Source organism: Thalassophryne amazonica, chromosome 19, assembly GCF_902500255.1.
Source record: "Thalassophryne amazonica chromosome 19, fThaAma1.1, whole genome shotgun sequence".
Lineage (NCBI taxonomy): Eukaryota > Metazoa > Chordata > Actinopteri > Batrachoidiformes > Batrachoididae > Thalassophryne > Thalassophryne amazonica.
This window is the reverse complement of record NC_047121.1, coordinates 65,084,552-65,112,444: the sequence shown is the minus strand read 5'-3', so window position 1 is coordinate 65,112,444 and position 27,893 is coordinate 65,084,552. Positions and strand designations below refer to the sequence as shown.

Here is a 27,893-nt window from a genome sequence, read left to right as displayed (position 1 = left end):
CAGGATTAGTTCTCCCTGACATGTCGCAGGACAGCAAGCAGCATGTGTGTTTGTTTCACTGAACAATTCTCTCTCATACTAATTTAATTATCCTGCTGAATTTAACAGTGTTTAACTACGAGTGGTACCGTCCACGGAGATGCACTTGCACAGAAATCACATTGACTTTATTAGATAAAAACTCAGGCTGCTTGCAGGAGATCTAATTCGACTTTACGGCACATGACAAGGTCATACTGAGTCGTGATCACTTTCTTTTTGGATCTTGTCTGCCCACTTCAGTCTCACGTCCCTGTTTTATGGAGAGCCGAGTGAGAAGGAGAAGTCTCCGTCAGAATCCAGTCCCTCTGACTCTGAGACTAAAGACGTGGTGAGTTTGACAGTTATGGTCATTAAAATGTTTCTAGTAAAAGCTATACTTCCACTCAGAGGTGATACTTGCTCTGGTCCTGTCACTTTAAATGGAAAGGAGTTGTTGCTTACTGTGCCTCCAGTGTTGCCAATTTTCCCACTCTGTCAGTAAATTTAGCTGCCTTTTTGACCTTCCTAGCAACTAAAAATCCTCTCTAGCGAATAGCAACAAATCTGGCGACTTTTATTTAGTTAGTTGAAGGTAATATAGTCCCCACCCCCACTCCACCAAGAAAAAAAAACAAAAAACAAACAAACAACAATATAAATTAGGGAATAACCCTGTTGTGTCTGAAGATTTGTGGACATTAATGCTGGATTTTATGGTCGCAAATTGAGTTTTACCGGCAACGCATTAGTGGAGCCAGTAAAACGTTTATCATTTGCACAGTTTATGTTTCTAATGCTTGGTTTGTGCTCTGACATGCACTGTCAACTGTGGGACCTTATATGTAGACGGGTGTGTGTCTTTACAAATCATGTCCAATCAACTGAATCTACCGCAGGTGGACTCCAGTTAAGCTGTAGAAACATCTCAGGGATGATCAGTGGAGAGACTGTGAATACTTATGTACATGTGATTTCTTAGTTTTTTATTTTTAATAAATTTGCAAAAATCTTTAAAAAAGAAGCTTTTTTCATGTTGTCATTATGGGGTGTTGTGTGCAGAATTTTGGGGGGAAAAATTAATATCATCCATTTTGGAATAAGGCTGTAACATAAAAAAAAAATGTGGGGGGAAAGTGCAGTGCCGTGAATACTTTCTGGATGCACTGCAGGTTTTCAGTTAGATTTGTAGCCAGTTAGCATCAGATTCAGGTATTTTTATTTTTCCACAGGTTTATGTTATTATTTTTAGATTAATTTAGGTTTTCGGCTTGCTTTATTTTTGCTTAGCTTTATAACCCATTAGCATTAGCTTCAGGTATTTATAATTTTCTGCAGTTTATATTGTTTTTAGATTTTCCGTTTGCTTTATATTCTGCTTGCTCTATATTCACTTTGTTTCAGATTCCCTTCGCTACACATTCAGTTACTTTTAGATTAACTTTAGATTAAAAACTAACACAAATCCTATATTTTTACTTCAAAAGAAAACTATAGGAATTATTAGTAAGAAAATAATGAGCCAACTAATCCTTTGTTTATCCATTTACATGTTTTGAAAATTCTGGTACCTGATTGATTACATCATAATACAAATTATGTTCAAAGTGAAAAATAGACTTCTGCCACAACACATCCAGGACCTGTTTAAAATGAGGGACTCCAATTATAATTTAGGAGGAACATTATTATTTCAGAAGATTCAAACTACCGTAAAAAGTCATTGTATTTCTGTTAAAGGTGTAAATATTTGTAATAATTGCCCGGATAACATAAAATCACTTGGTAGTTTGGTCAGTTTTAAAAGGCTCTATAAAAATTATTTGATTACATGCTATAGAATGTTAAATTAGGTTTATTGATTCTGTTTTTATTTGGGGGGGGGGGGGGGGTTGGTACACTGCTGTTTGCATGTTTTTTGTTGTTTTTTTTATTCTAATTCATGGATCAATGTATACTTTGTATTAGTTATGATGGGTATATGTCTAATTTTATATACATATGCATAATTTTCAATTTTGTTAAAGGGATAGGCCTTTACAAACTTTTACTTCTGCCTACACCCTTTTGGGCACCTGGGTGCATTGTTGGACTATTTTCTTTCTTTCTTTGTAAGTTTTTTGTTGTTCTGGATGTGTCTGTGCCGAATAAATTCATCCATTCATTCAGTTTAGCTTATCTATTACCTTTGCATTCGACTAGTTTCAGTTGTCAGTTTTAAATCTAATTTTGGATTCAGTTAGCTTCATATTGAGTTAGATTTAGATTAATTTAGGTTTAGTCCATTTGGTTTTAGATTCATTCAGATTTTCACATAATTGCATGTTTATTTGATGGGAAACATGGTGGTGCAGTGGTCAGTGCTGTTGCCTCACAGGTAGAAGGCTGTAGATTTGGGTCCATCGTATTATCCGTGTGACTGTGTGGGTTTCCTTTGGTCACTCTGGTTTCCTCCCACCAACCGTGATTGATGGATTAGGCCTCCAACCACTGTGTAAAAACATTCACCCAGTTTGAAACCACATGGAGACCACGTGGAGACTGGCGCGACGCTAACATGTGCAGGCCCTCCTGAATCTTACTTCTTGTTGGCATTGGACCGAATTGACTGATGATATATTGATGTTTAAAAAAAGCTCCACGTGTCAGCAACAGCACTGTGGGAATGCTTTTAAGAGGAAAGTGTGGAGCATGACTCATCTGCCTAGTCTGGGACTCGATGACCTCTGTGTGTTACGGTGACATCACTCCTATCGCGGTTATAGCAGCAGAGTCAGACGAGAGTCATGGGCTAATTTCTACACAGAGATGAAACTGCAGTAAAACAGTTTCTGCTCCAGGCTAGACATATTAAACCTCCATCGGTATGTCACTCTGGAAACATTATTACTATGCAAATATCTCCTTGTGCACAGTCGAGCATGCACGTGTTGTTTATTATCTAAATGTGCAGTCTATCTGATGTTTTCTGATTGTCCTCTTTTCCCAGGGCTTCTGCTCGTGGCTGACATCACTTTACCAGATGAAGTAAGTCCACAAAACCCTTGCCCTTGCAATCATTTTTTTTCTCTTCATTTGTGCTGCCGTCGTTTTATTGGCCTTCTTTCTTCGAAGATGATGTCACTGTCAAATGTAAGCTCTCATCACATATATCAATTAGCAGCAAAAACAAACAGGCCTGGGCTCACTGGTGCAGTGGTTTCACTTTGAAAATTTGCACTTGCTTGACTGCACACAACAGATTTAGGGCCATAAAAAGGGATTTCCACAGTGTCCATGGTTTCTATAGTATTATGGTGAAGTTTGGGCGCTCCTCTTTTTAGCTCTCACGCCGGTGGTTCACCCTGGGATCCCTGGGAAAGTGCAAACCCACCATGCAAGTTCTCACTGTGTGGGCCGTCGTACGTTCGGCATGCACCACTTTACTTCTTCAGTTTTTTGGGGTTCTATTTTCTGCCGCTGGGTTTGTTGAACCACCTGCCTTGAAGGCACAGCTGCAAATTTACACACGATGCGGTACAATCCTAGGCTCATTTGTCCAGGATTGGACGTTAAGTTTCATTTCAGGGGTTTTTGTCCAATGGACCAGTGATTGTTCAAATTTAAGACACCTCTTTGGATTTCTGCAGCTTACTGGACAATCTTCGAAATTTGCTACTTCTTGTTGAATGTTCTGGACATAGTATAGATGTATGTTCATGCAGTCAGATGGAACAGAGCTGTACACCGTGCACAATCAGAGTTTTATAAAGACCTTTCACAGTGGACCCAGCAATGACAGAGATTTGACATATTCACATGAGTTTTTCTTAAATGGAATTTCTGTCTAATTACTCTGTTCACACATATTATTGATACAGTCTCCAACATCATGTGATCTTGCTAATGTCAGCACCTCAGCCTCGTCACCTTTTCACAGCGCTGCTGTCTACTGAGGCATTACAAGTCAAAAAATGAGCACCACCATTACTAAATTTTGGAACCAGGATGATAAATGTCAATGATAAAGACCCTGTGTCTGTATATCAATTTTTTATCTGGTGGAAAAGCGCTGAGAGATGGCCCACATACCACAATTTCAGTGTTTTAAGTGGGGGGGCTCCTTATGGGATTTGTTTCTATGATAACAATAAATAGCTAATGAGTAGTTTATAATTTATGGTGATTAAAAAGTACTCACCCTCAGCAAAGAACCAAGCGTCTGTCCAAATTGCTTTCACAGTGTAGTTTTTTTCTTTACTGTGACAGATTTGAGTAAAAATCTACAAAAAATAAACCTCCCAATTGCCTGAAAAGGCACTGCAGTGACATCACAGTGTCTTTCTGAAAAGTTCAGGAAATTGTAACTTAAAAGTGCTCTGAGTGGCCTCAGAAAAAAAGATGAAATACTGGATGCAGTGTCTTTTCTGGCAACAACTTCTTGCAACCACAAACAATCCATTCTAATTTAGAGCAGCTGAAAAAAAAAGGCGCTCAGCGGGGGGAGAATATGGACACAGGGCCCTAATCTGTTCGACATATTCCATATTGGTTAATAGACTGAGCATGAGGAGAACTATGGATTAATTTTTACTTAATCTTTTAATCAGACAAAACACCTTCAGAGATGAGTAGCAATGAGCTCTAACAGCTTTTGATTTATTTATTTGTTTGTTTGATTTGGTGGAAAAGCAGCCGGAGTATGTCCTCTTTCACGGTCTTCTCTCTGTTCCTGCAGGGACGAGGAGATCCGCAGTAAATGCGGCATCGACGCCGTCACGTACCTGTCCTTCCAGCGCCACATCATCCTGCTGATGTCGGCGGTGTGCCTGCTCTCTCTGGCCGTGATTCTGCCAGTGAACTTTTCCGGCAACCTCTTGGGTATTTTAGTTCTCACATTGTGATTTGAGCATCATTTGACCATTTGTTAAAAAAAAAAAAAAAAAAAAAAGCTTTAGGGACAACTTTAATCTCACGTGAGGCCAGGCCACACAGAAATCATCACACACATGTACACACTGTTAAATTCCCTTAAAACTAAAATTAAGTCCAGATTTTAAAAAAGAAAAGCTGTGACAAAAAGTGGTAGAATGCAAAAATAAACACTTCTCAAAAAGTGACTTCCACTGTAATCCTAGCATGAAACAATATTATGAGTAAGACTTTAACAACTCCCTAGAATACCTGCGGGAATTCTTTAAGCATTTGGCCCACCAGGATTATAGGAGCAGAAAGTGCTTCATTTCCTCGTAGCATTAACGTATAGGTGTCAGGGGTGGAACAAACCAGGGCCTAAATAGCAGCTGGGTGTTTATTTTACAGGAAGCATTGACTAAGCCGTGCAGAAAGGAGCCGGGTGTTCCACCAAAAGTTTTTTTTTTTTTTATTACTGCTGGCTTTCATCTTATGGAGCAGCATGTCATCCCGTCATTAAATACACCAACAGACAGGCTGCCATGGCAACAGCAAACCAAGGGTGCTGCAATTAAAGCTGCAGGGTTTTAATTATCTGTGAAATTTAATTGAGATGAGTGCGATGTCATTAAATAGGGTGGAAAGCATATTTCTTGGAATAATGCTCCGTTATGGCAGATGAAATGAGATGAAATGAAATGAAAATGGTTCCCACTGTCACATTTCATTATTTCTACAGGAGACAGTCCTGCAGATTTTGGGAAAACGACGCTGGCGAATGTTAGTGCAAGGTAAGTCTAACACGACACGAAGGGCAGTGGATCCTGTGAAATCTCACAGAGAATAAAAACACCTCTTTTTGTCCCTCACAGGGACCACTTCCTGTGGCTCCACAGCATCTTTGCCTTGGTCTACTTCATCATCACGTTGCTGTGCATGGCTCACCACTCCATGAAGTTGGATTACAAAGAGGACGAGAAGGTTTGTCGTCATCATGTTAAACTGAGTACATAATCCAGCGGTTCCCGATCCTGGTCCTCAGGGACCATGAACCTCAGGGGCCGTCTCTTCGTGCTCTGCCAACATCTAATTGCCCCATTCAGGCATTTGTTGTCTCTTGTTTTGGCTGAGCACAACTGAATGAGCTGACCAGCCTTTGGTAGAGCAGGCGCAGGTGCAAAATGTGCAGGCTAGCACCCCCCCCCCCCCCCCCCCAAGGACCAGGATTGGGAACCACTCGGTAATCATCCTGGCCCAACATTCTAGCATAACCACTCATCACATCTGCATTATGTGTTTCAGGTTGCCAGGACTCTGATGGTTACCTCCATATCCCAAAGAGATCACCGACCCAGGACTCATCACCAAACACTTCCAGTACACTTTATCATGTTTACTCTTCAGCGCAGTTTTACACAAAACAAGTTCAGTCTTTGTTATAGTCCATGAGCCAAGCAGGTTTTCGGTACCACTTAAGGGGAATAAACAACACTTAGAATCCAGCCTCAGTGTATCATGCCTACACAAAAACATATGATAGCCATCCTAGGGTGGTAGCTGTAGCCAGATTGGGGTCAATGAAGAATTACACAGAGGTCAAACTTTAAAAATGCTCCAATCATGTTGAAAACTATATCACATTACTTGTCTGGTCATAATGATTCCAAAAAGGTGTAGTTTGGACTAATGTTTATGAGTTATGGGGTAAAAACAGCAAAAATGGTGACAAAGGTCAGTTTCAGTTTGTACAGGGGTCAAAAGTTAAAGTTGCTCCAGTTTCAGTACAAAATGATGCAAATTACTGCTTGAAAAAAAAGGAATAGTTTTGACTGTGTTGAATGTTTGATCTTCAAGGTAAAGGTCAAACAAGGTCAACCTATTGGATTCTATGACATGTGACATATGTTACCCTGTAACATGATAACTAAGCATGACAGATGGTGCAAACTATTCCTTATTAGAACCCTATTAACCCAAACAATAATTTGCATCATTTTTTACTGAATTTTAGCAACTTTAACTTTTGACCCCTATACAAACTGAAATTGACCTTTGTCACCATTTTTGCTGTTTTGACCCCATAACTCCAGAACATTCCATCACAGATACAACCCCTGGCAAAAATTATGGAATCACCGGCCTCGGAGGATGTTCATTCAGTTGTTTAATTTTGTAGAAAAATAGCAGATCACAGACATGACACAAAACTAAAGTCATTTCAAATGGCAACTTTCTGGCTTTAAGAAACACTATAAGAAATCAAGAAAAAAAGATTGTGGCAGTCAGTAACGGTTACTTTTTTAGACCAAGCAGAGGAAAAAAATATGGAATCACTCAATTCTGAGGAAAAAATTATGGAATCACCCTGTAAATTTTCATCCCCAAAACTAACACCTGCATCATATCAGATCTGCTCGTTAGTCTGCATCTAAAAAGGAGTGATCACACCTTGGAGACCTGTTGCACCAAGTGGACTGACATGAATCATGGCTCCAACATGAGAGATGTCAATTGAAACAAAGGAGAGGATTATCAAACTCTTAAAAGAGGGTAAATCATCACGCAATGTTGCAAAGGATGTTGGTTGTTCACAGTCAGCTGTGTCTAAACTCTGGACCAAATACAAACAACATGGGAAGGTTGTTAAAGGCAAACATACTGGTAGACCAAGGAAGACATCAAAGCGTCAAGACAGAAAACTTAAAGCAATATGTCTCAAAAATCGAAAAATGTACAACAAAACAAATGAGGAACGAATGGGAGGAAACTGGAGTCAACGTCTGTGACCGAACTGTAAGAAACCGCCTAAAGGAAATGGGATTTACGAGGTCTGTCCATAAAGTATCGTACCTTTTTATTTTTTTCAAAAACTATATGGATTTCATTAGTTCATATTTATCTGGCTTGGGACATGTCTATCTCGGCTTTCAGTGCTTACCAGTCGAGTGAGTATAAAAGAACTTGTGGAGAGCTGGACATGTCCCAACTTGTCCTCTAACACTCCGAAACGGAGGTGTTCCTTTGTCTCGCTTCATCAGCGAATCGGTCGTGACGCGCGAAGCCTCCGCGCGGCTTTCCATGACAAAATCTCTTGTTAAAAGTGAAATCTGCCGGAAAATGGCTGATGTCCAGGTCTTGTGATAACCAGAGAAAAAGCATACGACGGTCTCGTATCCACAGAGCCATCAGCTTAGAAATGATCCAGTGGTTTGTGCCGCATCGTCGCAGCTTGCAGCGCGGCGCACCGACCGTCCTTTAAAGGGGTCCTTAAACCTGTAGTTAAAGTCCTTATTCTCTGTGAAGCCCGTAAAATTTTCACTGAAAGCCAGATAAATTTTTCGAATGGTTTCCAGGTGCCAGTCTCTAACAGCTTCTGAAAAAATTCTGATGGAAAAAAAGTCCTTTTCATTCCGCCATTTCCAGACAATGAAAATCCGACGAGGGGGCGGGACCACTCCTTCCACAAGGCGTGCTCACAGGCGAATGACGTCACCGACAGGTGTGGAAAAACTCACGCATGTGCACGAGGGTTCAAGCATGTCTGACGTAAAAACATATGAATGAAATCCATATAGTTTTTGAAAAAAATAAAAAGGTACGATACTTTATGGACAGACCTCGTACATACAGAAAAGCTAAACGAAAGGCATCATTAACACCTAAACAGAAAAAAACAAGGTTACAGTGGGCTAAGGAAAAGCAATTGTGGACTGTGGATGACTGGATGAAAGTCATATTCAGTGATGAATCTTGAATCTGCATTGGGCAAGGTGATGATGCTGGAACTTTTGTTTGGTGCCTTTCCAATGAGATTTATAAAGATGACTGCCTGAAGAGAACATGTAAATTTCCACAGTCATTGATGATATGGGGCTGCATGTCAGGTAAAGGCACTGGGGAGATGGCTGTCATTACATCATCAATAAATGCACAAGTTTATGTTGATATTTTGGACAATTGAAAGGATGTTTGGGGATGATGAAATCATTTTTCAAGATGATAATGCATCTTGCCATAGAGCAAAAAACTGCAAAAACATTCCTTGCAAAAACACACATAGGGTCAATGTCAATGAGCAGATCTGATTTGATGCAGGTGTTAATTTGGGGGATGAAAATTTACAGGGTGATTCCATAATTTTTTCCTCAGAATTGAGTGATTCCATATTTTTTTCCCTCTGCTTGGTCTAAAAAAGTAACTGTTACTGACTGCCACAATTATTTTTCCTGATTTCTTATAGTGTTTCTTAAAGCCAGAAAGTTGCCATTTGAAATGACTTTAGTTTTGTGTCATGTCTGTGATCTGCTTTTTTTCTACAAAATTAAACAACTGAATGAACATCCTCTGAGGCCGGTGATTCCATAATTTTTGGCAGGGGTTGTAGTCCAAGCTATACCTTTTTGGAATCATTGTGATCAGACAAGTAACGTGATATAGTTTTCAACATGATTGGAGCATTTTTAAAGTTTGACCTCTGTGTATGATGTGTATCTATCTGTGTGTTCATTTGGCACAAGATTTAGTTATTAAAAAATGTTTGATGTTCATACTGATGCAACTCCAGGTGTCAATGGTCAGTCAGGCATAGGTTGAGCTTTTGGTTTTAGAAGCATGCGCAGTAACCAGCTGCACCATTGTGGTGTCTCTGTTACAAATCAAACACGCAGGGAAAATGTGAAGAGTTCAGATGCAAAACCCAGTAAGTATTTTTTTTTTTTTTTTAATGGAGAAAAATGCAGTTGAAAATGGAGATTTAAAGGAAACATATTCGGAAATGCACAGACTTTCATCAATAAAATGAAAGCAGTTTGTTCAAATTCTTTCATATTTTGCACACTGATGGACCCCTTGACAGCCAAATACATGTTGGCCTCAACTAAAAATTTATGGTTTTGGAGATACTGGGTTTTGTATCTGAACTCTTCATGTGCTGATTTTGCTCCGTCCTCCAGTGAAGCCTACCCCAGCTGTACCGTCACTGACATCCGTTTCTGCTTTGATGTCCACAAGCTGATGAGGCTGGACTTGGAAAGGTACAGTAGCAACCGCTCTGGTTACCCATCATCCATCCTGCACCTGGGCTTCCCTGCACTGCCAGTAAAAAGAACCAGGAGACACCCAGTCTTAAAAAAATAAAATAAAATACAAGCTTTACCTACTGAGATGGGGGTAAGATGGGTGAAATAAGGCACAGGGAGGCCCAAGCATGGATCAGAATAGCAGAGTTAATGATTAGGATGTGAGTGTTTTGCTGTTTGCAGGCGCAAAGCGATGAAAGGACGACTGTATTTCACCACAAAGGCTCAGAAAGAGGGAAAGATCATGATCAAGACTCATCCGTGCGCTCGGATATTCTGCTGTGACTTTTGTGGCTTTGAAAAGGTTTGTTTTTGTCACGCTGCAGCATCAGACTTTTGGTGGTTGCTGCATAGGATTTCACCACCAGATGGCGGTGCAATCTAAATGCCTAAAATTTGGTATTTGAGACTAGGTGAGTAACGTTTGCCTGCTGTGACTTTTTTTGTAATTGTTGTTTTCCTGCAGGTAGATGCAGAACAGTACTACAGCGAGTTAGAAGAGAAGTGGACAGACGAGTTTAACGCCGAGAAGAATCGAACCTCCATGAAGAGGCTGGGCATAGCCTTTGTGACGTTCCGTGATGAGAGGATGACCGCCGCGTGAGTATACAACGGCGTGAGGTCATGTCCGTCACGTGACCTCTGCAGATCGCCTGCTGCGCAGTTAAAAGTTGCACGTCTTCTTTTGTTTCGTAGCATTGTGAAGGACTACAGTTGGGTGCGCTGCCACCGAAGACCCCAGCAGTCCAGCATCACCACCGTGGTCCAGTCTCAAAAGTGGTTGGTCAGCTACGCCCCGGCTCCCTCTGACATCATCTGGTCAGTGCCAACACCTGTGGAAAACACTTATCTGCTGCTTCTTAAGCTTTAATAAACCTAAATATGTCAGCAGGATCACTGTAAACAAACTTACTCTCCCAGTCATGTCAGTGGAATGATGATACCCTCTCTTCTCACCAAACTGAGGAGATTTTGGGCCTTAAATGCAGGGAGGTGATATTAAAGTGGTGGACGTGAGAACAGATGATCCTTGGTTCAAATCCCCATCAGACCAGAAAAACACAGTTGGGCAAGGGCGTTAATCCACAGCTTTTTCCTGGTGTGCAGTTGAGCACCTTGCATGACAGCACACTGACATCAGGGTGTGAATGGGTGAATATGAGGCATCATTGTAAAGCATATTGACCATCTGCTTCAGATGGAAAAGCGCTACAGAGATGCAGTCCAATTACCTTTCAAATGATGAACAAGAGTCAAATTGTTGCTTTAAAAACTATTTATTTAACCAGGTTAGTCCTGCTGAGATCGAGACCTCTTTTGCAAAGGAGACCTGGACAAGTTTCCAATTAACCTGCATGTCTTTAAATGTGGGAGGAAACCAGAGCACCTGGAGGAAACCCACTCAAACACTGGGAGAACATGTAAACTCCACAGAGAAAGGCCACAGGAGGGAATCAAACCCATGACCTTCTTGCTGTGAGACAACAGTGCTAACCACTTATCCACTGTGCTGCCATTTACTTTTGTACTTTTAATTTCAGTTACACAAAATGTCACAATATTAAGACAGAGAAACCAGGAACGTGCAGCAGAAAGCTGTTCTGGAATATTGGGTTTGAATTAAACTGAGGCAAATGTAGAAAAATATCCCTTTATTTCATTTTCGCAGACCTATGAAATCCTTAAAAAAGAAAAGTCATGCTTTTTTCCGTGAAAATCAGAACATAGGTGTGTAACCACGGTGTCAATCACTGACTTGACTGGGTTTAATCTTTAACTCAGTCTTGTCCAGATGGATATTGGTCTTCATCAGGATCCAGACATTTAGATGTGGAGATGATTCCCTCACTGAGATTTTAGTCAACCTCTCAAAAACAACTCCACTGATCTCTATTAATACATGTGATACACGGTATTGTGCAGATTCCAAAAAGGCAAATTACAGCGGTCCAGACGGCATTATGTAACAGATGACTGATGCATATGTATGTGAGATTAACCAGTGAGATGGTAACGCTCGCTGCGTGCACTTCATGCCCGATTGGCTGCCGGCTGTGGGCTTTAGTCAGAACGCAGAGACAAACTGGTTTTGTTAATTCCGGTTTTGGACCGTGCATGCTGGAAAAGCACGTCAGGGCCTGTTTTTGTGAAACTGCGTACCGACAGCAAAGCATTTTTGTTTGTTCTTTTTTTTTCCTGTCGCCAGGGAAAACCTGTCCGTGTGTGGATCCCGCTGGTGGCTCCGATGTGTCCTCCTCAACATCCTTCTCTTTCTCCTGCTGTTTTTCCTCACCACTCCCGCCATCATCGTCAACACCATGGACAAGTTCAATGTCACCAGGCCGGTGGAGAGCCTCAGGGTCAGACATCAACTTCCCCCAGACGCACTGCCATCTCTCTTAGATGTTTTCTTTCTTTACTGCATATGAACTTACAGAGATCATATTAACCACTGAAATGTTAAACAAGGCGCTTCTAGTGGGGACGCTTCTGCATGGATAAACAGAATTTTTGAACTTTGATCATGCTTAGCTTTAAATTTTAAACATGTAACTAACTCTAAGGTAGATTAAGACTGGGGCGTCAAACCAGACTTTTTTTCTATGTCAATATGTTAGTTCCGAACAATATGTGTATTATAATATTTCCGGTTTCGGGTTCCACCTTATAGTTATTCCCCCCTTAGAACAAACCTGTTAGAACCAAAATGATACATTGTTTAATAATGTTCTATGTAGTAAGGCTGTGTGATTAGCATCATCCACAGAGACAGCTCTCACTAAAGTGGTGAATGATCTTATTTTGGGATTACTGGGAATGCCCTTGCGTGGTTGACGTTATACCTGACCAGTCATTGTCACTGTGTTTTGTACAATAACACTACTTCTAACCTTAGTGATATGAAATTTGGGTTTGCACAGGGGTCCGTCTTAGGCCCCCTGCTTTTCTCCCTTTATATAACACCCCTTGGGCACATATTGTGGCGTTTTGGGATTACTTTTCACTGCTATGCTGATGATACTCAGATATACATGCCAATAACTGCTTATTCACATAAAAACCTTGCTGGATGTCTTGTAACTTCCTGCTTTTAAACTCTGATAAGACTGAAATGATGGTTCTTGGTCCAGTGAGACATCAGCATCAATTTGACCAGCTAACGCTTAACCTAGGCTCATATGTCATGCATCACATTGACAAAGTGAGGAACCTTGGGGTAATTTGTGATCCTTTGTTGTCCTTTGAATTCCACATTAGAGATATTACGAGGACTGCTTTCTTCCACCTTTGTCTCATTATGTCTATGGCTGATGCTGAGACCCTGATTCATGCGTTTGTCTCTTCTCAATTGGACTACTGCAATGTTTTATTTTCTCGTTTATTACAGTCCAGCATTAGGGCTCTCCAATTGGTTAAAAATGCTGCTGCCAGACTTTTGACACGAAGCAGAAAGTGCGACCACATTACACCCATTTTGGCATCTCTTCACTGGCTTCCTGTCCCAGTGAGATCAGATTTTAAGGTTCTGCTACTAGCCTATAAAATTGTTCATGGACTGGCACCTCCTTAGCTGACCTAATTAAACCCTGCGTACCGGTGCCGTTCTCAGGGTGCAGGACTACTTTGTGTCCCTAAGGTGAATAAGAAGTCTGTGGGTCACAGAGCTTTCTCTTATCGTGCCCCTGTTCTGTAGAATGATCTCCCTGCGTCAATAAAACAGTCAGATTCTGTAGAGACTTTCAAGTCCGGACTTAAGACGCACTTATTTTCCTTTTCGTATGGCTAGCATACTGGCATAGTATGCTACTATGCTTTTTACCCTTTTAAATTAATTTTATTAGTAAACAGAGCGGGCTGCTACCTCAACTTTATCTAAATTCTGGGTCTTTTAGTGAAGCTTAGGACTAGTGGCCGGCGATCACCTTAGTATTTCTTTTGTTCTTCGTGCTGCTTATTTATACTGTATTTGTTGTCTTTGTGATGCCCGATTCTGTTTTTTTTCTCTCTGTGAGCGGTGCAGCTCCATCCAGAGATGGGTGTGGTGTCTGTTTCTGAAACCCTCCTGTCTTGTGCACCAGCAACATTTTCTGTATATTCATTTTGTAATTTATGTCTGTAGCATGGCCCTAGCAGAGGGTCACCCCTTTGAATCTGGTCTGCTTGAGGTTTCTTCCTCAGAGGGAGTTTTTCCTTACCACTGTTGCTCTGCGGGTTGGTAAGGTTAGACCTTACTTGTGTGAAGCACCTTGAGGCGACTTTGTTGTGATTTGGCGCATACAAATGAAATAAATTAATTCAATTAAATTATCCATCTTTCAGACATAAAAAAGTCTGAATTTGACCGTGTATGCTGTGGCAGTGATTCTCATAGTGCAGGCCGTGGCCTCCTCCTGGGCTGTGACAGTACTGCAGATCAGCTGTAAGACGTCATTAAAAACACATTTAAAACAGCATCTTTGATTTTCAGTTTTGTCATAATGTTTAAAATTACTCACTCTCACTTTCCATCTCTCTCTCACTCATTTTTGTTGTTGTTTTTTTTTTTGTTTGTTTTTTTTTTGCTGCCTTTTGTTTCTCAGGGTCACCACGGCAGATGTGCAGATCTGGTAGAGATCTGCACATCTGCATTGAAATTTGCCACAAGTTTTACACTGGAGTGCAATAGAAGACCTGGATTGTCATCCCCCAAATTCAGAAAATCCAATTCAGTAATTTTGGCCAACATCAGACCAATACTGATTTGAAATAACAGATCTGTACACCCCTAAATAAATAAATGTTTCTGTTCCGGAACATAAAAATGTAACGTTTGTGGCTTTGTGTTTCTGGTTTTTGTTTTCACTCCTTGAACTGGGTCAGAACCTGATTTCTAACCTGTTTCTCTCTGGGGAACTCACCGTTTTCTCCATACAGAGCCCAGTCATTACAGAGTTCTTCTCGACCCTCCTACTGTGGGCGTTTTCGGTGCTGCTGCCGTTCATCGTCTACTACTCGGCTTTCTTCGAGTCCCACTGGACCAGGTACTCACTGGCCATCAGCCGCCCCTCACCTCACCTCTGACATGGCACTGGTTACTGTTCACGTCTTCATTGTGTCTTCCTCTCAAGTATTTCTGTTTTCTATCCATCTCTTTTTTTAAACTCTCTCCCTCCTTCTCCCTGTCACTCTGGCTGCGCTGTTATTCTGGGCAGGTTGTCATAGAGATCTCTGTGTGCACATAATGATATGCACAGTAGCCACCGTGCACAGAGGGAGCAGCACATGGTGACTAGCAGCAGGAGGAGCGGTGTGACTGTGCATAAGGAGACGGCACCTTTGATCGCCCCCTTTTTTATATAACCACCCCCACAAACGTGTTGTGCAGGCGTGATGTGCGAAGTGCTGCGTGCAAATTAACTCTTTCTCTGGAGTGCAACATGTAGTTTAAGCTCATGAACTCACATGAGAAGTCATCTGTCTTTACCTGTGTGTTTGTTTGTTGCTCAGATCGGGTGAGAACCAGGTGACGATGCACAAGTGCTTCTTCCTGCTGGTCTTCATGGTGATCGTCCTGCCCTCACTTGGTCTGTCCAGGTACACCAGTTCTGCAGAGTCACAACGTGAATATTTATGCACACGCAGCAGCATCTGTCCATCCGTTTTTGTGTCTGTCCATTGAATCAAATCAAATCAATTTTATTTATATAGCGCCAAATCACAACAAACAGTTGCCCCAAGGCACTTTATATTGTAAGGCAAGGCCATACAATAATTACGGAAAAACCCCAACGGTCAAAACGACCCCCTGTGAGCAAGCACTTGGCTACAGTGGGAAGGAAAAACTCCCTTTTAACAGGAAGAAACCTCCAGCAGAACCAGGCTCAGGGAGGGGCAGTCTTCTGCTGGGACTGGTTGGGGCTGAGGGAGAGAACCAGGAAAAAGACATGCTGTGGAGGGGAGCAGAGATCAATCACTAATGATTAAATGCAGAGTGGTGCATACAGAGCAAAAAGAGAAGGAAACACTCAGTGCATTATGGGAACCCCCCAGCAGTCTAAGTCTATAGCAGCATAACTAAGGGATGGTTCAGGGTCACCTGATCCAGCCCTAACTATAAGCTTTAGCAAAAAGGAAGGTTTTAAGCCTAATCTTAAAAGTAGAGAGGGTGTCTGTCTCCCTGATCTGAATTGGGAGCTGGTTCCACAGGAGAGGAGCCTGAAAGCTGAAGGCTCTGCCTCCCATTCTACTCTTACAAACCCTAGGAACTACAAGTAAGCCTGCAGTCTGAGAGCGAAGCGCTCTATTGGGGTGATATGGTACTATGAGGTCCCTAAGATAAGATGGGACCTGATTATTCTGATTATTGAAAGATGCTACAATAGTATCAATAGTCTACAGTAGTATCTATTAGAGAATAACCTTGTTGTGTCTGATGATTTGCGGACGTTCGTGCTGATTATATGGTCGTAAATTGAGCTTTACCGGCGACTCATCAGCAGAGCCATAAAACCGCTATTTGCGACCGTATAACAGAATGAACATCCGCAAATCATCAGACACAAGGGGTTATTCCCATTCTAATTCAATTCCATTGCTTGCATGGTTTATTTTTCTGTAGGTAATTCGATCGGCGTGTCTTACCGTCGAGCCGAGGCCACGTCGCTCCAACAGCGGTCAGGGCGTGGAGTAATCTGTCAAATGTGAAAATCCATCAAATGTGATACGGTAATTCTGTATCAGAATCCACATCAATAAATTCCATTTTGGCGGTGCAGAAATTCAACCATTAAAGCGGCGGTGGCAGCGGTGGTGGCAGCAGCGGTATGTGACTTTCTCTTGCTCTCAGCTAACAGCGCGCGTGCTTGTTGTTCTGTCGATTTGTGCATCTTGTCGCATAAATCGACAATTCCACATCCCGACAATACTGCGCATGTGTGCACAGTTGTGTCCTATGCGCAACTGCGCATGCGCTCGCATGTGCATGCATGTGCATCTGCATGCATGTGCATGCGCAGTTGCGCGGAGGACAGGAATGATATTAAACAGGAATGACCTCATCAGAACACTGGTCAGGGTGCAGAGTAATACATCCAAAAGTGAACTGGTGGAATATTTTGCCACCGTTACCCCGATATTATATGGAAAATTCACATGATTAACCAATCAGATTCACGGAAAAAATGTAATTGGATTAGAATGACGTTTAATCATCTTTGTGTAGAAGTAGAATCTGATTGAAACTCAACATTATCATTATGTAGGTTTTTTAAACTTCTTCCTCAGGTGAAGGAATCACAGAGAACACTGTTGCCCATCCATTCTTTCACACATTAAATACCATCTGTAGGTGGCGTAACAGCTACTCGCCTCACTGGGTGGACATTATGTGTTTTTGCTTGCTGGCTGAGATGGCCGGTAACTGTTTGGACTCAGTGGCCCACCTTCAGCTTTTCTGTTCTACACTTCAAAGACTGCTTGAAAACTCTTCACTTCTTCTTGTCGAACGCTCTGAACACAGCGTGCATGTTCATGCAATCGATGGAACAGAGCCAAAAACCATCCTACATAGCTGCATTGTAAAATTAGAAAGACAAAAATGTCCGTTTGCATCCTTGGAAAGGATTTGCTCCTTTGCTGCTATTATCACCCTGAGCATTTCACATATTTCATTTAGATTGTGAACCGGTTTTGAAACAGCCAGTCTTCACCCGGAGAAGGCATTTTTGAAAAATAAATAAATAACTTACTTTTAAAATTGCAGAAGGGTGCATTCTGGGCTGTTAAATTATTCAGTTTAGTTGCCAAATATTTACTGAAAACATGAGGAGATTTTTTTAAAAATGCTTTTGGGCCTGTGTTCACGTCTGTCCCAGAATATAGAAATTGGCATAAAAATGAGTGATGTAATGAAGGAATTTGAATTTCTGTTTGTGTGCCAATAAATGCATTTCCACGACTCTAAATTTTCATTTATTATCAAACTTATTACTGATATCTGCATTTTAAATTTCATGTTTTGTTGCGCTTGTATTCAAAAAGTCAGTCACAAAAATCATCTACTTAATTATATATGAATGTGCAATATGTTTTTTACTGTAGTGTTTTGTTAAAATAAACTAAATGAATAAATGTGATAAAACATAAATGTTTTTTGATCTTTATTAGTCTGTAAGGGACTAAAATGCAATTTTTTGTTTCTTTCTTGAAAAGACTAATATTATATTGACCTATTTTCTTAAAATACTAGTGTATTACAGAAAGTAAGATATTTTCAGATTGAGAAAACCTGATTGATTGTAGGGTTTCTAGCCCAGGGCATGTTTCCACAAAGACCACAAACAGAACAATTGTCAATGAATAAAGATTTATTCGGGTCACTTTGCCAAAAATAGTTCAGTTTTTATAGTAAAGGGAAGTCACATGAGATGAGTATTTGTTTTATATTTAGTACTTGTCACTCTTTGTCATAAATTTGCAACTGTTTAGTAGATTTTCATTATTACCTCTGCCAAGGTTTGTGAACAGCCTGGAGCCCACAATTTTTCATATATCATTATGAAATTTTTACTGAAGATTCATATCTTGGTAGGCAAGAACTGATTCAGTTTTCAATGTAATACGTCAAAGGGCAAAGTCGGAAAAAAAAATCTTGAATAATTGGGAAAATCCCTATCTTTAACATTGAATAAATTTTTAAAAATTCATAACTCTGTCAAAAAGATCAGATTTCTTTCATGTTTGACAGAGTTATGTAGGATGGTATTCTTTCTCGACTGGCAAGGTTTGATCTGGAGCTGACCCACATCACAGATTTTGTGACCATTTAAATTTAACATTAAAAACCCCTTTTAATGTATATTTTACATTATATCTTAATCAAACATGCCCCAATCACTCTCAAATTTGAAAGTGAGGTGGAGACCGGCATTCGCTATAACATGACAAAGTTTGATCCAGATCTGATCCACATTACAGATTTTGTGACCATTGAAATTTAACATTGAAAACCCCATTTAATGTACGAGGGCTGTCCGTAAAGTATAGGTCCTTTTTATTTTTTTCAAAAACTATATGGATTTCATTCATATGTTTTTACGTCAGACATGCTTGAACCCTCGTGCGCATGCGTGAGTTTTTCCACGCCTGTCGGTGACGTCATTCGCCTGTGAGCACTCCTTGTGGGAGGAGTCGTCCAGCCCCTCGTCGGAATTCCTTTGTCTGAGAAGTTGCTGAGAGACTGGCGCTTTGTTTGATCAAAATTTTTTCTAAACCTGTGAGACACATCGAAGTGGACACGGTTCGAAAAATTAAGCTGGTTTTCAGTGAAAATTTTAACAGCTGATGAGAGATTTTGAGGTGATTCTGTCGCTTTAAGGACTTTTCACGGTGCGAGACGTCGCGCTGCGCTCTCAGGCGGCGTCATCAGCCTGTTTCAAGCTTAAAACCTCCACATTTCAGGCTCTATTGATCCAGGACGTCGTGAGAGAACAGAGAAGTTTCAGAAGAAGTCGGTTTCAGCATTTTATCCGGATATTCCACTGTTAAAGGAGATTTTTTTAATGAAAGACGTGCGGACGGGTCCGCGCGTCGGGACGCAGCCGATGCGGCGCGGCGGCACAGGAAAAACACCTCCGTGTTGATAACCATTTGTTAAAATCCAGTTGGCTTTTGATGGCTTTCAGTGGAGTGAGTATATGAGAAATTGTTTATCAGCTGGAGATGTTCCAACTTGTCCTTAAGGCTTCCAACAGAGGTGTTTTTCCTGTGGCGGAGCGTCGCGGCGGCTGCGAGCCGACGCTGCAATCCGCCCGCACGTCTTTCATTAAAAAAATCTCCTTTAACAGTGGAATATCCGGATAAAATGCTGAAACCGACTTCTTCTGAAACTTCTCTGTTCTCTCATGACGTCCTGGATCAATAGAGCCTGAAATGTGGAGGTTTTAAGCTTGAAACAGGCTGATGACGCCGCCTGAGAGCGCTGAGCGACGTCTCGCACCGTGAAAAGTCCTTAAAGCGACAGAATCACCTCAAAATCTCTCATCAGCTGTTAAAATTTTCACTGAAGACCAGCTTAATTTTTCGAACCATGTCCACTTCGATGTGTCTCACAGGTTTAGAAAAAATTTTGATCAAACAAAGCGCCAGTCTCTCAGCAACTTCTCAGACAAAGGAATTCCGACGAGGGGCTGGACGACTCCTCCCACAAGGAGTGCTCACAGGCGAATGACGTCACCGACAGGCGTGGAAAAACTCACGCATGCGCACGAGGGTTCAAGCATGTCTGACGTAAAAACATATGAATGAAATCCATATAGTTTTAGAAAAAAATAAAAAGGACCTATACTTTACGGACAGACCTCGTATATTTTACATTATATCTTAATCAAACGTGCCCCAATCACTCTCATATTTGAAAGTGAGATGCAGACTGGCACTCACTGTCTCCTGACAAAGTTTGATTCTGATCTGATCCAGATTGTGGATTTTGTGGACATTTGAATTTAATATTGAAAAGGCCATTTGATGTACATTTTGCATTATATCTCAATCAAAAGTGCCTCAATCACTCTCATTTGTGACAATGAGATGCAAACTGGCACTCTCAATGAATAGACTAAGTTTGATCCACATCTGATCCGTATTACTGGTTGAGCAGTTATTTGATTTTAACATTGAAAAGCCCTTTTCATCTATATTTTGTATTATATTTTAGCTTATGAAAAGCCACTTCTAACAGGACTTTGTAAAAAAAACAATACCAATGTGAAAATTTGTGGAACTGGAAACTAATGTTGGCAGAGGTTTGCACTCTATGAACGGCGCGCTCTAGTTTTTGCATATTTGCATTATTTTTTTCTACACCAATGATTTTTGAACATAACTTTATGGTCTTTTCATATTTTATTCTTCCTGTAGTCTGGACTTGTTCTTCACATGGCTCTTTGATGTCAACTTCCTGGATGAGAAGGATGTCAAATTCCAGTAAGAAACCCTTTTCTATCTCTTAAAACAAGCGCGTAGTCTGCAGTAACCCACAGCAAACATTAATAAGCGTCTCTTTGACAAGTAACGCTTTTCAGCAGAAGGCTTTTACAACATATGTACCAATTTTGGTATCAATCAGGCAGTTATGAAGGAAGGGGAACTTGAGCAGAGTTGTTCCTGCGAGACTCGTTTTGGTGTCTTTGAACCATCTCTCTCTCTTTGTGCAGGTGCGTGTTTCTTCCAGACAACGGGGCATTCTTCGTCAACTACGTGATTACGTCCAGTCTAATTGGCACAGCCATGGAGCTGCTTCGCATCCCGGCGCTGACAGTTTACGCCCTGCGCCTTTGCGTCGCCAAGTCGCAGGCTGAACGCATTCATATCAAACGGGTCAGCCGTTCATACCCACTGTGCTGTTTTCATGTCGGGTGGACTTTGCTTCCGTTTGACCGAGCTGTGTTTGTGGTTCTGCTCTGCAGAGCCAGGCCTACGAGTTCCAGTTTGGCCTGGAGTACGCCTGGACCATGTGTATCTTTGCAGTCAGTATGACCTACAGCATCACGTGTCCCATCATTACACCCTTCGGTAAGCACACCTCCACCCTTCTCCTTCTAGTCTTACACACCTCTCTGCAGCTTCTCTCCCCCTGCCATCCCCTCATTACCCCATCCCCGTAGAGACGGTGCCTGCTCCCAGAACACCAATAACCAGCAAAAATATATTTAAGCATAAAAATTCAAAAAGAAAAAATAATATAGCACCTTCAACTGCACCACAGACTAAAACAGTTAAATGTGGTCTATTAAACATTAGGTCTTGCTCTTCTAAGTCCCTGTTAGTAAATGATATAATAATTGATCAACATATTGATTTATTCTGCCTTACAGAAACCTGGTTACAGCAGGATGAATATGTTAGTTTAAATGAGTCAACACCCCCGAGTCACACTAACTGCCAGAATGCTCGTAGCACGGGCCGGGGCGGAGGATTAGCAGCAATCTTCCATTCCAGCTTATTAATTAATCAAAAACCCAGACAGAGCTTTAATTCATTTGAAAGCTTGACTCTTAGTCTTGTCCATCCAAATTGGAAGTCCCAAAAACCAGTTTTATTTGTTATTATCTATCGTCCACCTGGTCGTTACTGTGAGTTTCTCTGTGAATTTTCAGACCTTTTGTCTGACTTAGTGCTTAGCTCAGATAAGATAATTATAGTGGGCGATTTTAACATCCACACAGATGCTGAGAATGACAGCCTCAACACTGCATTTAATCTATTGTTAGACTCGATTGGCTTTGCTCAAAATGTAAATGAGTCCACCCACCACTTTAATCATACCTTAGTTGAAGACTTAACAGTATTCCCTGAAAACCCCCCTCTGTCTGATCATTTCTTAATAACATTTACATTTACTCTGATGGACTACCCAGCAGTGGGGAATAAGTTTCATTACAGTAGAAATCTTTCAGAAAGCACTGTAACTAGGTTTAAGGATATGATTCCTTCTTTATGTTCTCTAATGCCATATACCAACACAGGGCAGAGTAGCTACCTAAACTCTGTGAGTGAGATAGATTTATCTCGTCAGTAGTTTTATATCCTCATTGAGGACAACTTTGGATGCTGTAGCTCCTCTGAAAAGAGAGCTTTAAATCAGAAGTGCCTGACTCCGTGGTATAACTCACAAACTTGCAGCTTAAAGCAGATAACCCGTAAGTTGGAGAGGAAATGGCGTCTCACCAATTTAGAAAATCTTCACTTAGCCTGGAAAAAGAGTCTGTTGCTCTATAAAAAAGCCCTCCATAAAGCTAGGACATCTTACTACTCATCACTAATTGAAGAAAATAAGAACAACCCCAGGTTTCTTTTCAGCACTGTAGCCAGGCTGACAAAGAGTCAGAGCTCTATTGAGCCAAGTATTCCTTTAACTTTAACTAGTAATGACTTCATGACTTTCTTTGCTAATAAAATTTTAACTATTAGACAAAAAATTACTCATAACATCCCAAAGACGTATCGTTCTCTTTGGCTGCTTTCAGTGATGCCGGTATTTGGTTAGACTCTTTCTCTCCGATTGTTCTGTCTGAGTTATTTTCATTAGTTACTTCCTCCAAACCATCAACATGTCTATTAGACCCCATTCCTACCAGGCTGCTCAAGGAAGCCCTACCATTAATTAATGCTTCGATCTTAAATATGATCAGTCTATCTTTATTAGTTGGCTATGTACCACAGGCTTTTAAGGTGGCAGTAATTAAACCATTACTTAAAAAGCCATCACTTGACCCAGCTATCTTAGCCAATTATAGGCCAATCTCCAACCTTCCTTTTCTCTCAAAAATTCTTGAAAGGGTAGTTGTAAAACAGCTAACTGATCATCTGCAGAGGAATGGTCTCTTTGAAGAGTTTCAGTCAGGGTTTAGAATTCATCATAGTACAGAAACAGCATTAGTGAAAGTTACAAATGATCTTCTTATGGCCTCAGACAGTGGACTCATCTCTGTGCTTGTTCTGTTAGACCTAAGTGCTGCTTTTTATACTGTTGACCATAAAATTTTATTACAGAGATTAGAGCATGCCATAGGTATTAAAGGCACTGCGCTGCGGTGGTTTGAATCATATTTATCTAATAGATTACAATTTGTTCATGTAAATGGGGAATCTTCTTCACAGACTAAGGTTAATTATGGAGTTCCACAAGGTTCTGTGCTAGGACCAATTTTATTCACTTTATACATGCTTCCCTTAGGCAGTATTATTAGACAGCATTGCTTAAATTTTCATTGTTACGCAGATGATACCCAGCTTTATCTATCCATGAAGCCAGAGGACACACACCAATTAGCTAAACTGCAGGATTGTCTTACAGACATAAAGACATGGATGACCTCTAATTTCCTGCTTTTAAACTCAGATAAAACTGAAGTTATTGTACTTGGCCCCACAAATCTTAGAAACATGGTGTCTAACCAGATCCTTACTCTGGATGGCATTACCCTGACCTCTAGTAATACTGTGAGAAATCTTGGAGTCATTTTTGATCAGGATATGTCATTCAATGCACATATTAAACAAATATGTAGGACTGCTTTTTTGCATTTGCACAATATCTCTAAAATTAGAAAGGTCTTGTCTCACAGTGATGCTGAAAAACTAATTCATGCATTTATTTCCTCTAGGCTGGACTATTGTAATTCATTATTATCAGGTTGTCCTAAAAGTTCCCTGAAAAGCCTTCAGTTAATTCAAAATGCTGCAGCTAGAGTACTGACGGGGACTAGAAGGAGAGAGCATATTTCACCCATATTGGCCTCTCTTCATTGGCTTCCTGTTAATTCTAGAATAGAATTTAATATTCTTCTTCTTACTTATAAGGTTTTGAATAATCAGGTCCCATCTTATCTTAGGGACCTCATAGTACCATATCACCCCAGTAGAGCGCTTCGCTCTCAGACTGCAGGCTTACTTGTAGTTCCTAGGGTTTGTAAGGGAGTTTTTCCTTCCCACTGTCGCCAAGTGCTTGATCACAGGGGGTCGTTTTGACCGTTGGGGTTTTTCCGTAATTATTGTATGGCTTTGCCTTACAGTATAAAGCGCCTTGGGGCAACCGTTTGTTGTGATTTGGCGCTATATAAATAAAATTGATTTGATTTTGATTTAGTTCTTCTTCTTCTTACCACCTTGTGCCTGCCAGCCCGTTGCAGACGGTGTGAATTTGCTGCTGTAGTCCCAGACACTCAGACGCAGTGAGATGCAAGCCAGACGCCCACTCTTGTTTCTGTCTCTGCCCAGAGCTCGCCGCGATTCTATTTATTTCTGCACTCGAATCCTCAGTCCGAACGGGTTCTTTCATAAACCCGACCCTGCGGCGGCGGCGTGTCGTTCTCCTGTTAACAACCCTAACCTGACCAAGCGCAACCACAAAAGAGGAGCCAAGATTTTCACTCAACCACCAGATCTGTTTGAAGTTAAACATGAAACAGAAATGTGAAATAGTCACTTATTAACAAACAAGGTTATGCTCTAGTGATTGATGATGAATGAATGATTTGATTAGGCAGCGAACCACTGAGGTCTCTGCCGACCTGTTCAGCAGTTTGTTTCGGAGATGTTAGTCCATGTGTGGGTGTCGGAGTCTTGCTCTAAGTTAGATAAGACATCACAGATGGATATAAAATACATGTTTCAATGCACAAATGGCACAGGGATATTTTCTGGCTCCTACATTGTTTAATGCTTACATGGGCCTGTTGTTTCATTACGGTGTGGAAACCACCAACTTGCCCTTGCTGGAAAGCTTTACTGACCGTGATTTCTTGGACTGTGCTGGGATCTTTGTGGAATCAGTGATTGCAGCACTGGACAATCTGAGTGATGTGTTTGCAGTTGTCCTGAGATCCAGGCTTTCGATGACTTCTTGTGTATCTGTATGGGGTGAAAGTGTCGAACCTGTAGACACTTTCACTTATCTTTGGCATGTTGCTGGCTCATTGGCCTTTGAGATAGAGAGATGCTTGGGAAGAGCTTATGGAGTCATGAGGAGGCTGGACAGAGGAGTTTGGTGATGTTGGTACCTTTTTAGGAGAGCAATGATCCACGTCTTTAGGGTCCTAGTGCTTCCTGTCTTCTTATATGGTTGTGAGACTTGGATGTTGACCACTCACCACTAGATGTCTTTGGTACTACGTCTCTACAGAGGGTCCTTGGGTACTGCTGGAATGAATTTGTGTCAAACAAAAGCTTACATTGGGAAACTCAGAGGAGGAGTATCTCTTCCATTGTGAGGGAATGGATAATGGTAAAAATGGACACAGGGTAAAAATGACATTTTTAAGTAGGTAAAAAATGCACACCAAGATCTGGGTGGCCTTTTCTACTTTTTTTTACTAATAGCCCAATTTCATAGCCTTAAGAGTGTGCATATCATGAATGCTTGGTCTTGTTGGATTTGTGAGAATCTACTGATTCTACTGGTACCTTGTTTCCCATGTAACAATAAGAAATATACTCAAAACCTGGATTAATCTTTTTAGTCACAAAGCACTACTATTATTCTGAACACTACTATACATATAAGTGCAACAGAGAAAGCAAACATCTCTGAATTGCATGTGTCTTTTGTACTTTTTGTAGTGATCAGTCCATGCTTGTCCTTCTGTAGGGCTGCTCTATGTGATCCTGAAGCACATGGTGGACCGCTACAACATCTACTACGCGTACGTTCCCACCAAACTCAACCAGCGGATTCACAGAGCAGCCATCAGCCACGTCATTGTGGCTCCCATCCTCTGTATGTTCTGGCTGCTCTTCTTTTCCGTGCTCAGACTGGGTACTCCCTCACCACCATCCTTACCCAGATACAGTTCTCGTAATTATCTATGACCAGATAATGACGGTGTTATTGCTTCTGTGATCTGCTCGCTGTCACAGGTCCGATGCAGCCCATCACCCTCTTCACCTTCGTGTCTCTGCTCTCCTGTATCACACTCTCCTTCTTCCGCTTGTGCCTTAGGAAGCGGCCGGACAAGTCGACCAGCTACCAGGTTAGCTCTTCCAGAATAATGCACTAATACTGGATGAATAATATTTTTTCAGAGCGGCGTGCCATCATGTGTTTGTTCTTTGTTCCAGATGTCCGACCAGCCAGCTGAGGGGACGTTCAGTGATGCAGACAGGAGTACTGTTCCATCCTCGACTGCATCCAGTGTACAGTATCACATTTTTGTCCGTATACGAGGTCTGTCCGTAAAGTATAGGTCCTTTTTTATTTTTTTCAAAAACTATATGGATTTCATTCATATGTTTTTACGTCAGACATGCTTGAACCCTCGTGCGCATGCGTGAGTTTTTCCACGCCTGTCGGTGACGTCATTCGCCTGTGAGCACTCCTTGTGGGAGGAGTCGTCCAGCCCCTCGTCAGAATTCCTTTGTCTGAGAAGTTGCTGAGAGACTGCCGCTTTGTTTGATCAAAATTTTTTCTAAACCTGTGAGACACATCGAAGTGGACATGGTTCGAAAAATTAAGCTGGTTTTCAGTGAAAATTTTAACAGCTGATGAGAGATTTTGAGGTGATACTGTCGCTTTAAGGACTTCCCACGGTGCGAGACGTCATGCAGCACTCTCAGGCAGCGTCATCAGCCTGTTTCAAGCTTAAAACCTCCACATTTCAGGCTCTATTGATCCAGGACGTCGTGAGAGAACAGAGAAGTTTCAGAAGAAGTCGGTTTCAGCATTTTATCCGGATATTCCACTGTTAAAGGAGATTTTTTTAATGAAAGACGTGCGGACGGGTCCGCGCGTCGGGACGCAGCCGACGCGGTGCGGCAGCACAGGAAAAACACCTCCGTGTTGATAACCATTTGTAAAATCCAGGCGGCTTTTGATGGCTTTCAGTGGAGTGAGTATATGAGAAATTGTTTATCAGCTGGAGATGTTCCAACTTGTCCTCAAGGCTTCCAACAGAGGTGTTTTTCCTGTGGCGGAGCGTCGCGGCGGCTGCGAGCCGACGCTGCAATCCGCCTGCACGTCTTTCATTAAAAAAATCTCCTTTAACAGTGGAATATCCGGATAAAATGCTGAAACCGACTTCTTCTGAAACTTCTCTGTTCTCTCACGACGTCCTGGATCAATAGAGCCTGAAATGTGGAGGTTTTAAGCTTGAAACAGGCTGATGACGCCGCCTGAGAGCGCAGCGCGACGTCTCGCACCGTGAAAAGTCCTTAAAGCGACAGAATCACCTCAAAATCTCTCATCAGCTGTTAAAATTTTCACTGAAGACCAGCTTAATTTTTCGAACCGTGTCCACTTCGATGTGTCTCACAGGTTTAGAAAAAATTTTGATCAAACAAAGCGCCAGTCTCTCAGCAACTTCTCAGACAAAGGAATTCCGACGAGGGGCTGGACGACTCCTCCCACAAGGAGTGCTCACAGGTGAATGA

The 27,893-nt window shown here is 41.4% G+C and overlaps 1 protein-coding gene across 1 annotated transcript in view; it reads left to right on the top strand.

Annotated features, from left to right (window-relative positions):
- Positions 1 to 27,893, top strand: part of LOC117532344 (calcium permeable stress-gated cation channel 1-like) — a 41,971-nt gene that overhangs the window by 9,396 nt on the left and 4,682 nt on the right. Inside the window, 20 exon segments of the mRNA XM_034195661.1 lie at positions 280 to 370; positions 3,008 to 3,045; positions 4,736 to 4,878; positions 5,651 to 5,702; positions 5,784 to 5,892; positions 6,214 to 6,243; positions 6,245 to 6,288; positions 9,864 to 9,944; positions 10,173 to 10,293; positions 10,456 to 10,589; positions 10,686 to 10,808; positions 12,196 to 12,349; positions 14,904 to 15,010; positions 15,477 to 15,563; positions 20,886 to 20,951; positions 21,182 to 21,344; positions 21,434 to 21,539; positions 26,116 to 26,283; positions 26,385 to 26,497; positions 26,586 to 26,660. Of these exon segments, the coding sequence (XP_034051552.1) occupies positions 280 to 370; positions 3,008 to 3,045; positions 4,736 to 4,878; positions 5,651 to 5,702; positions 5,784 to 5,892; positions 6,214 to 6,243; positions 6,245 to 6,288; positions 9,864 to 9,944; positions 10,173 to 10,293; positions 10,456 to 10,589; positions 10,686 to 10,808; positions 12,196 to 12,349; positions 14,904 to 15,010; positions 15,477 to 15,563; positions 20,886 to 20,951; positions 21,182 to 21,344; positions 21,434 to 21,539; positions 26,116 to 26,283; positions 26,385 to 26,497; positions 26,586 to 26,660 (2,005 nt within the window).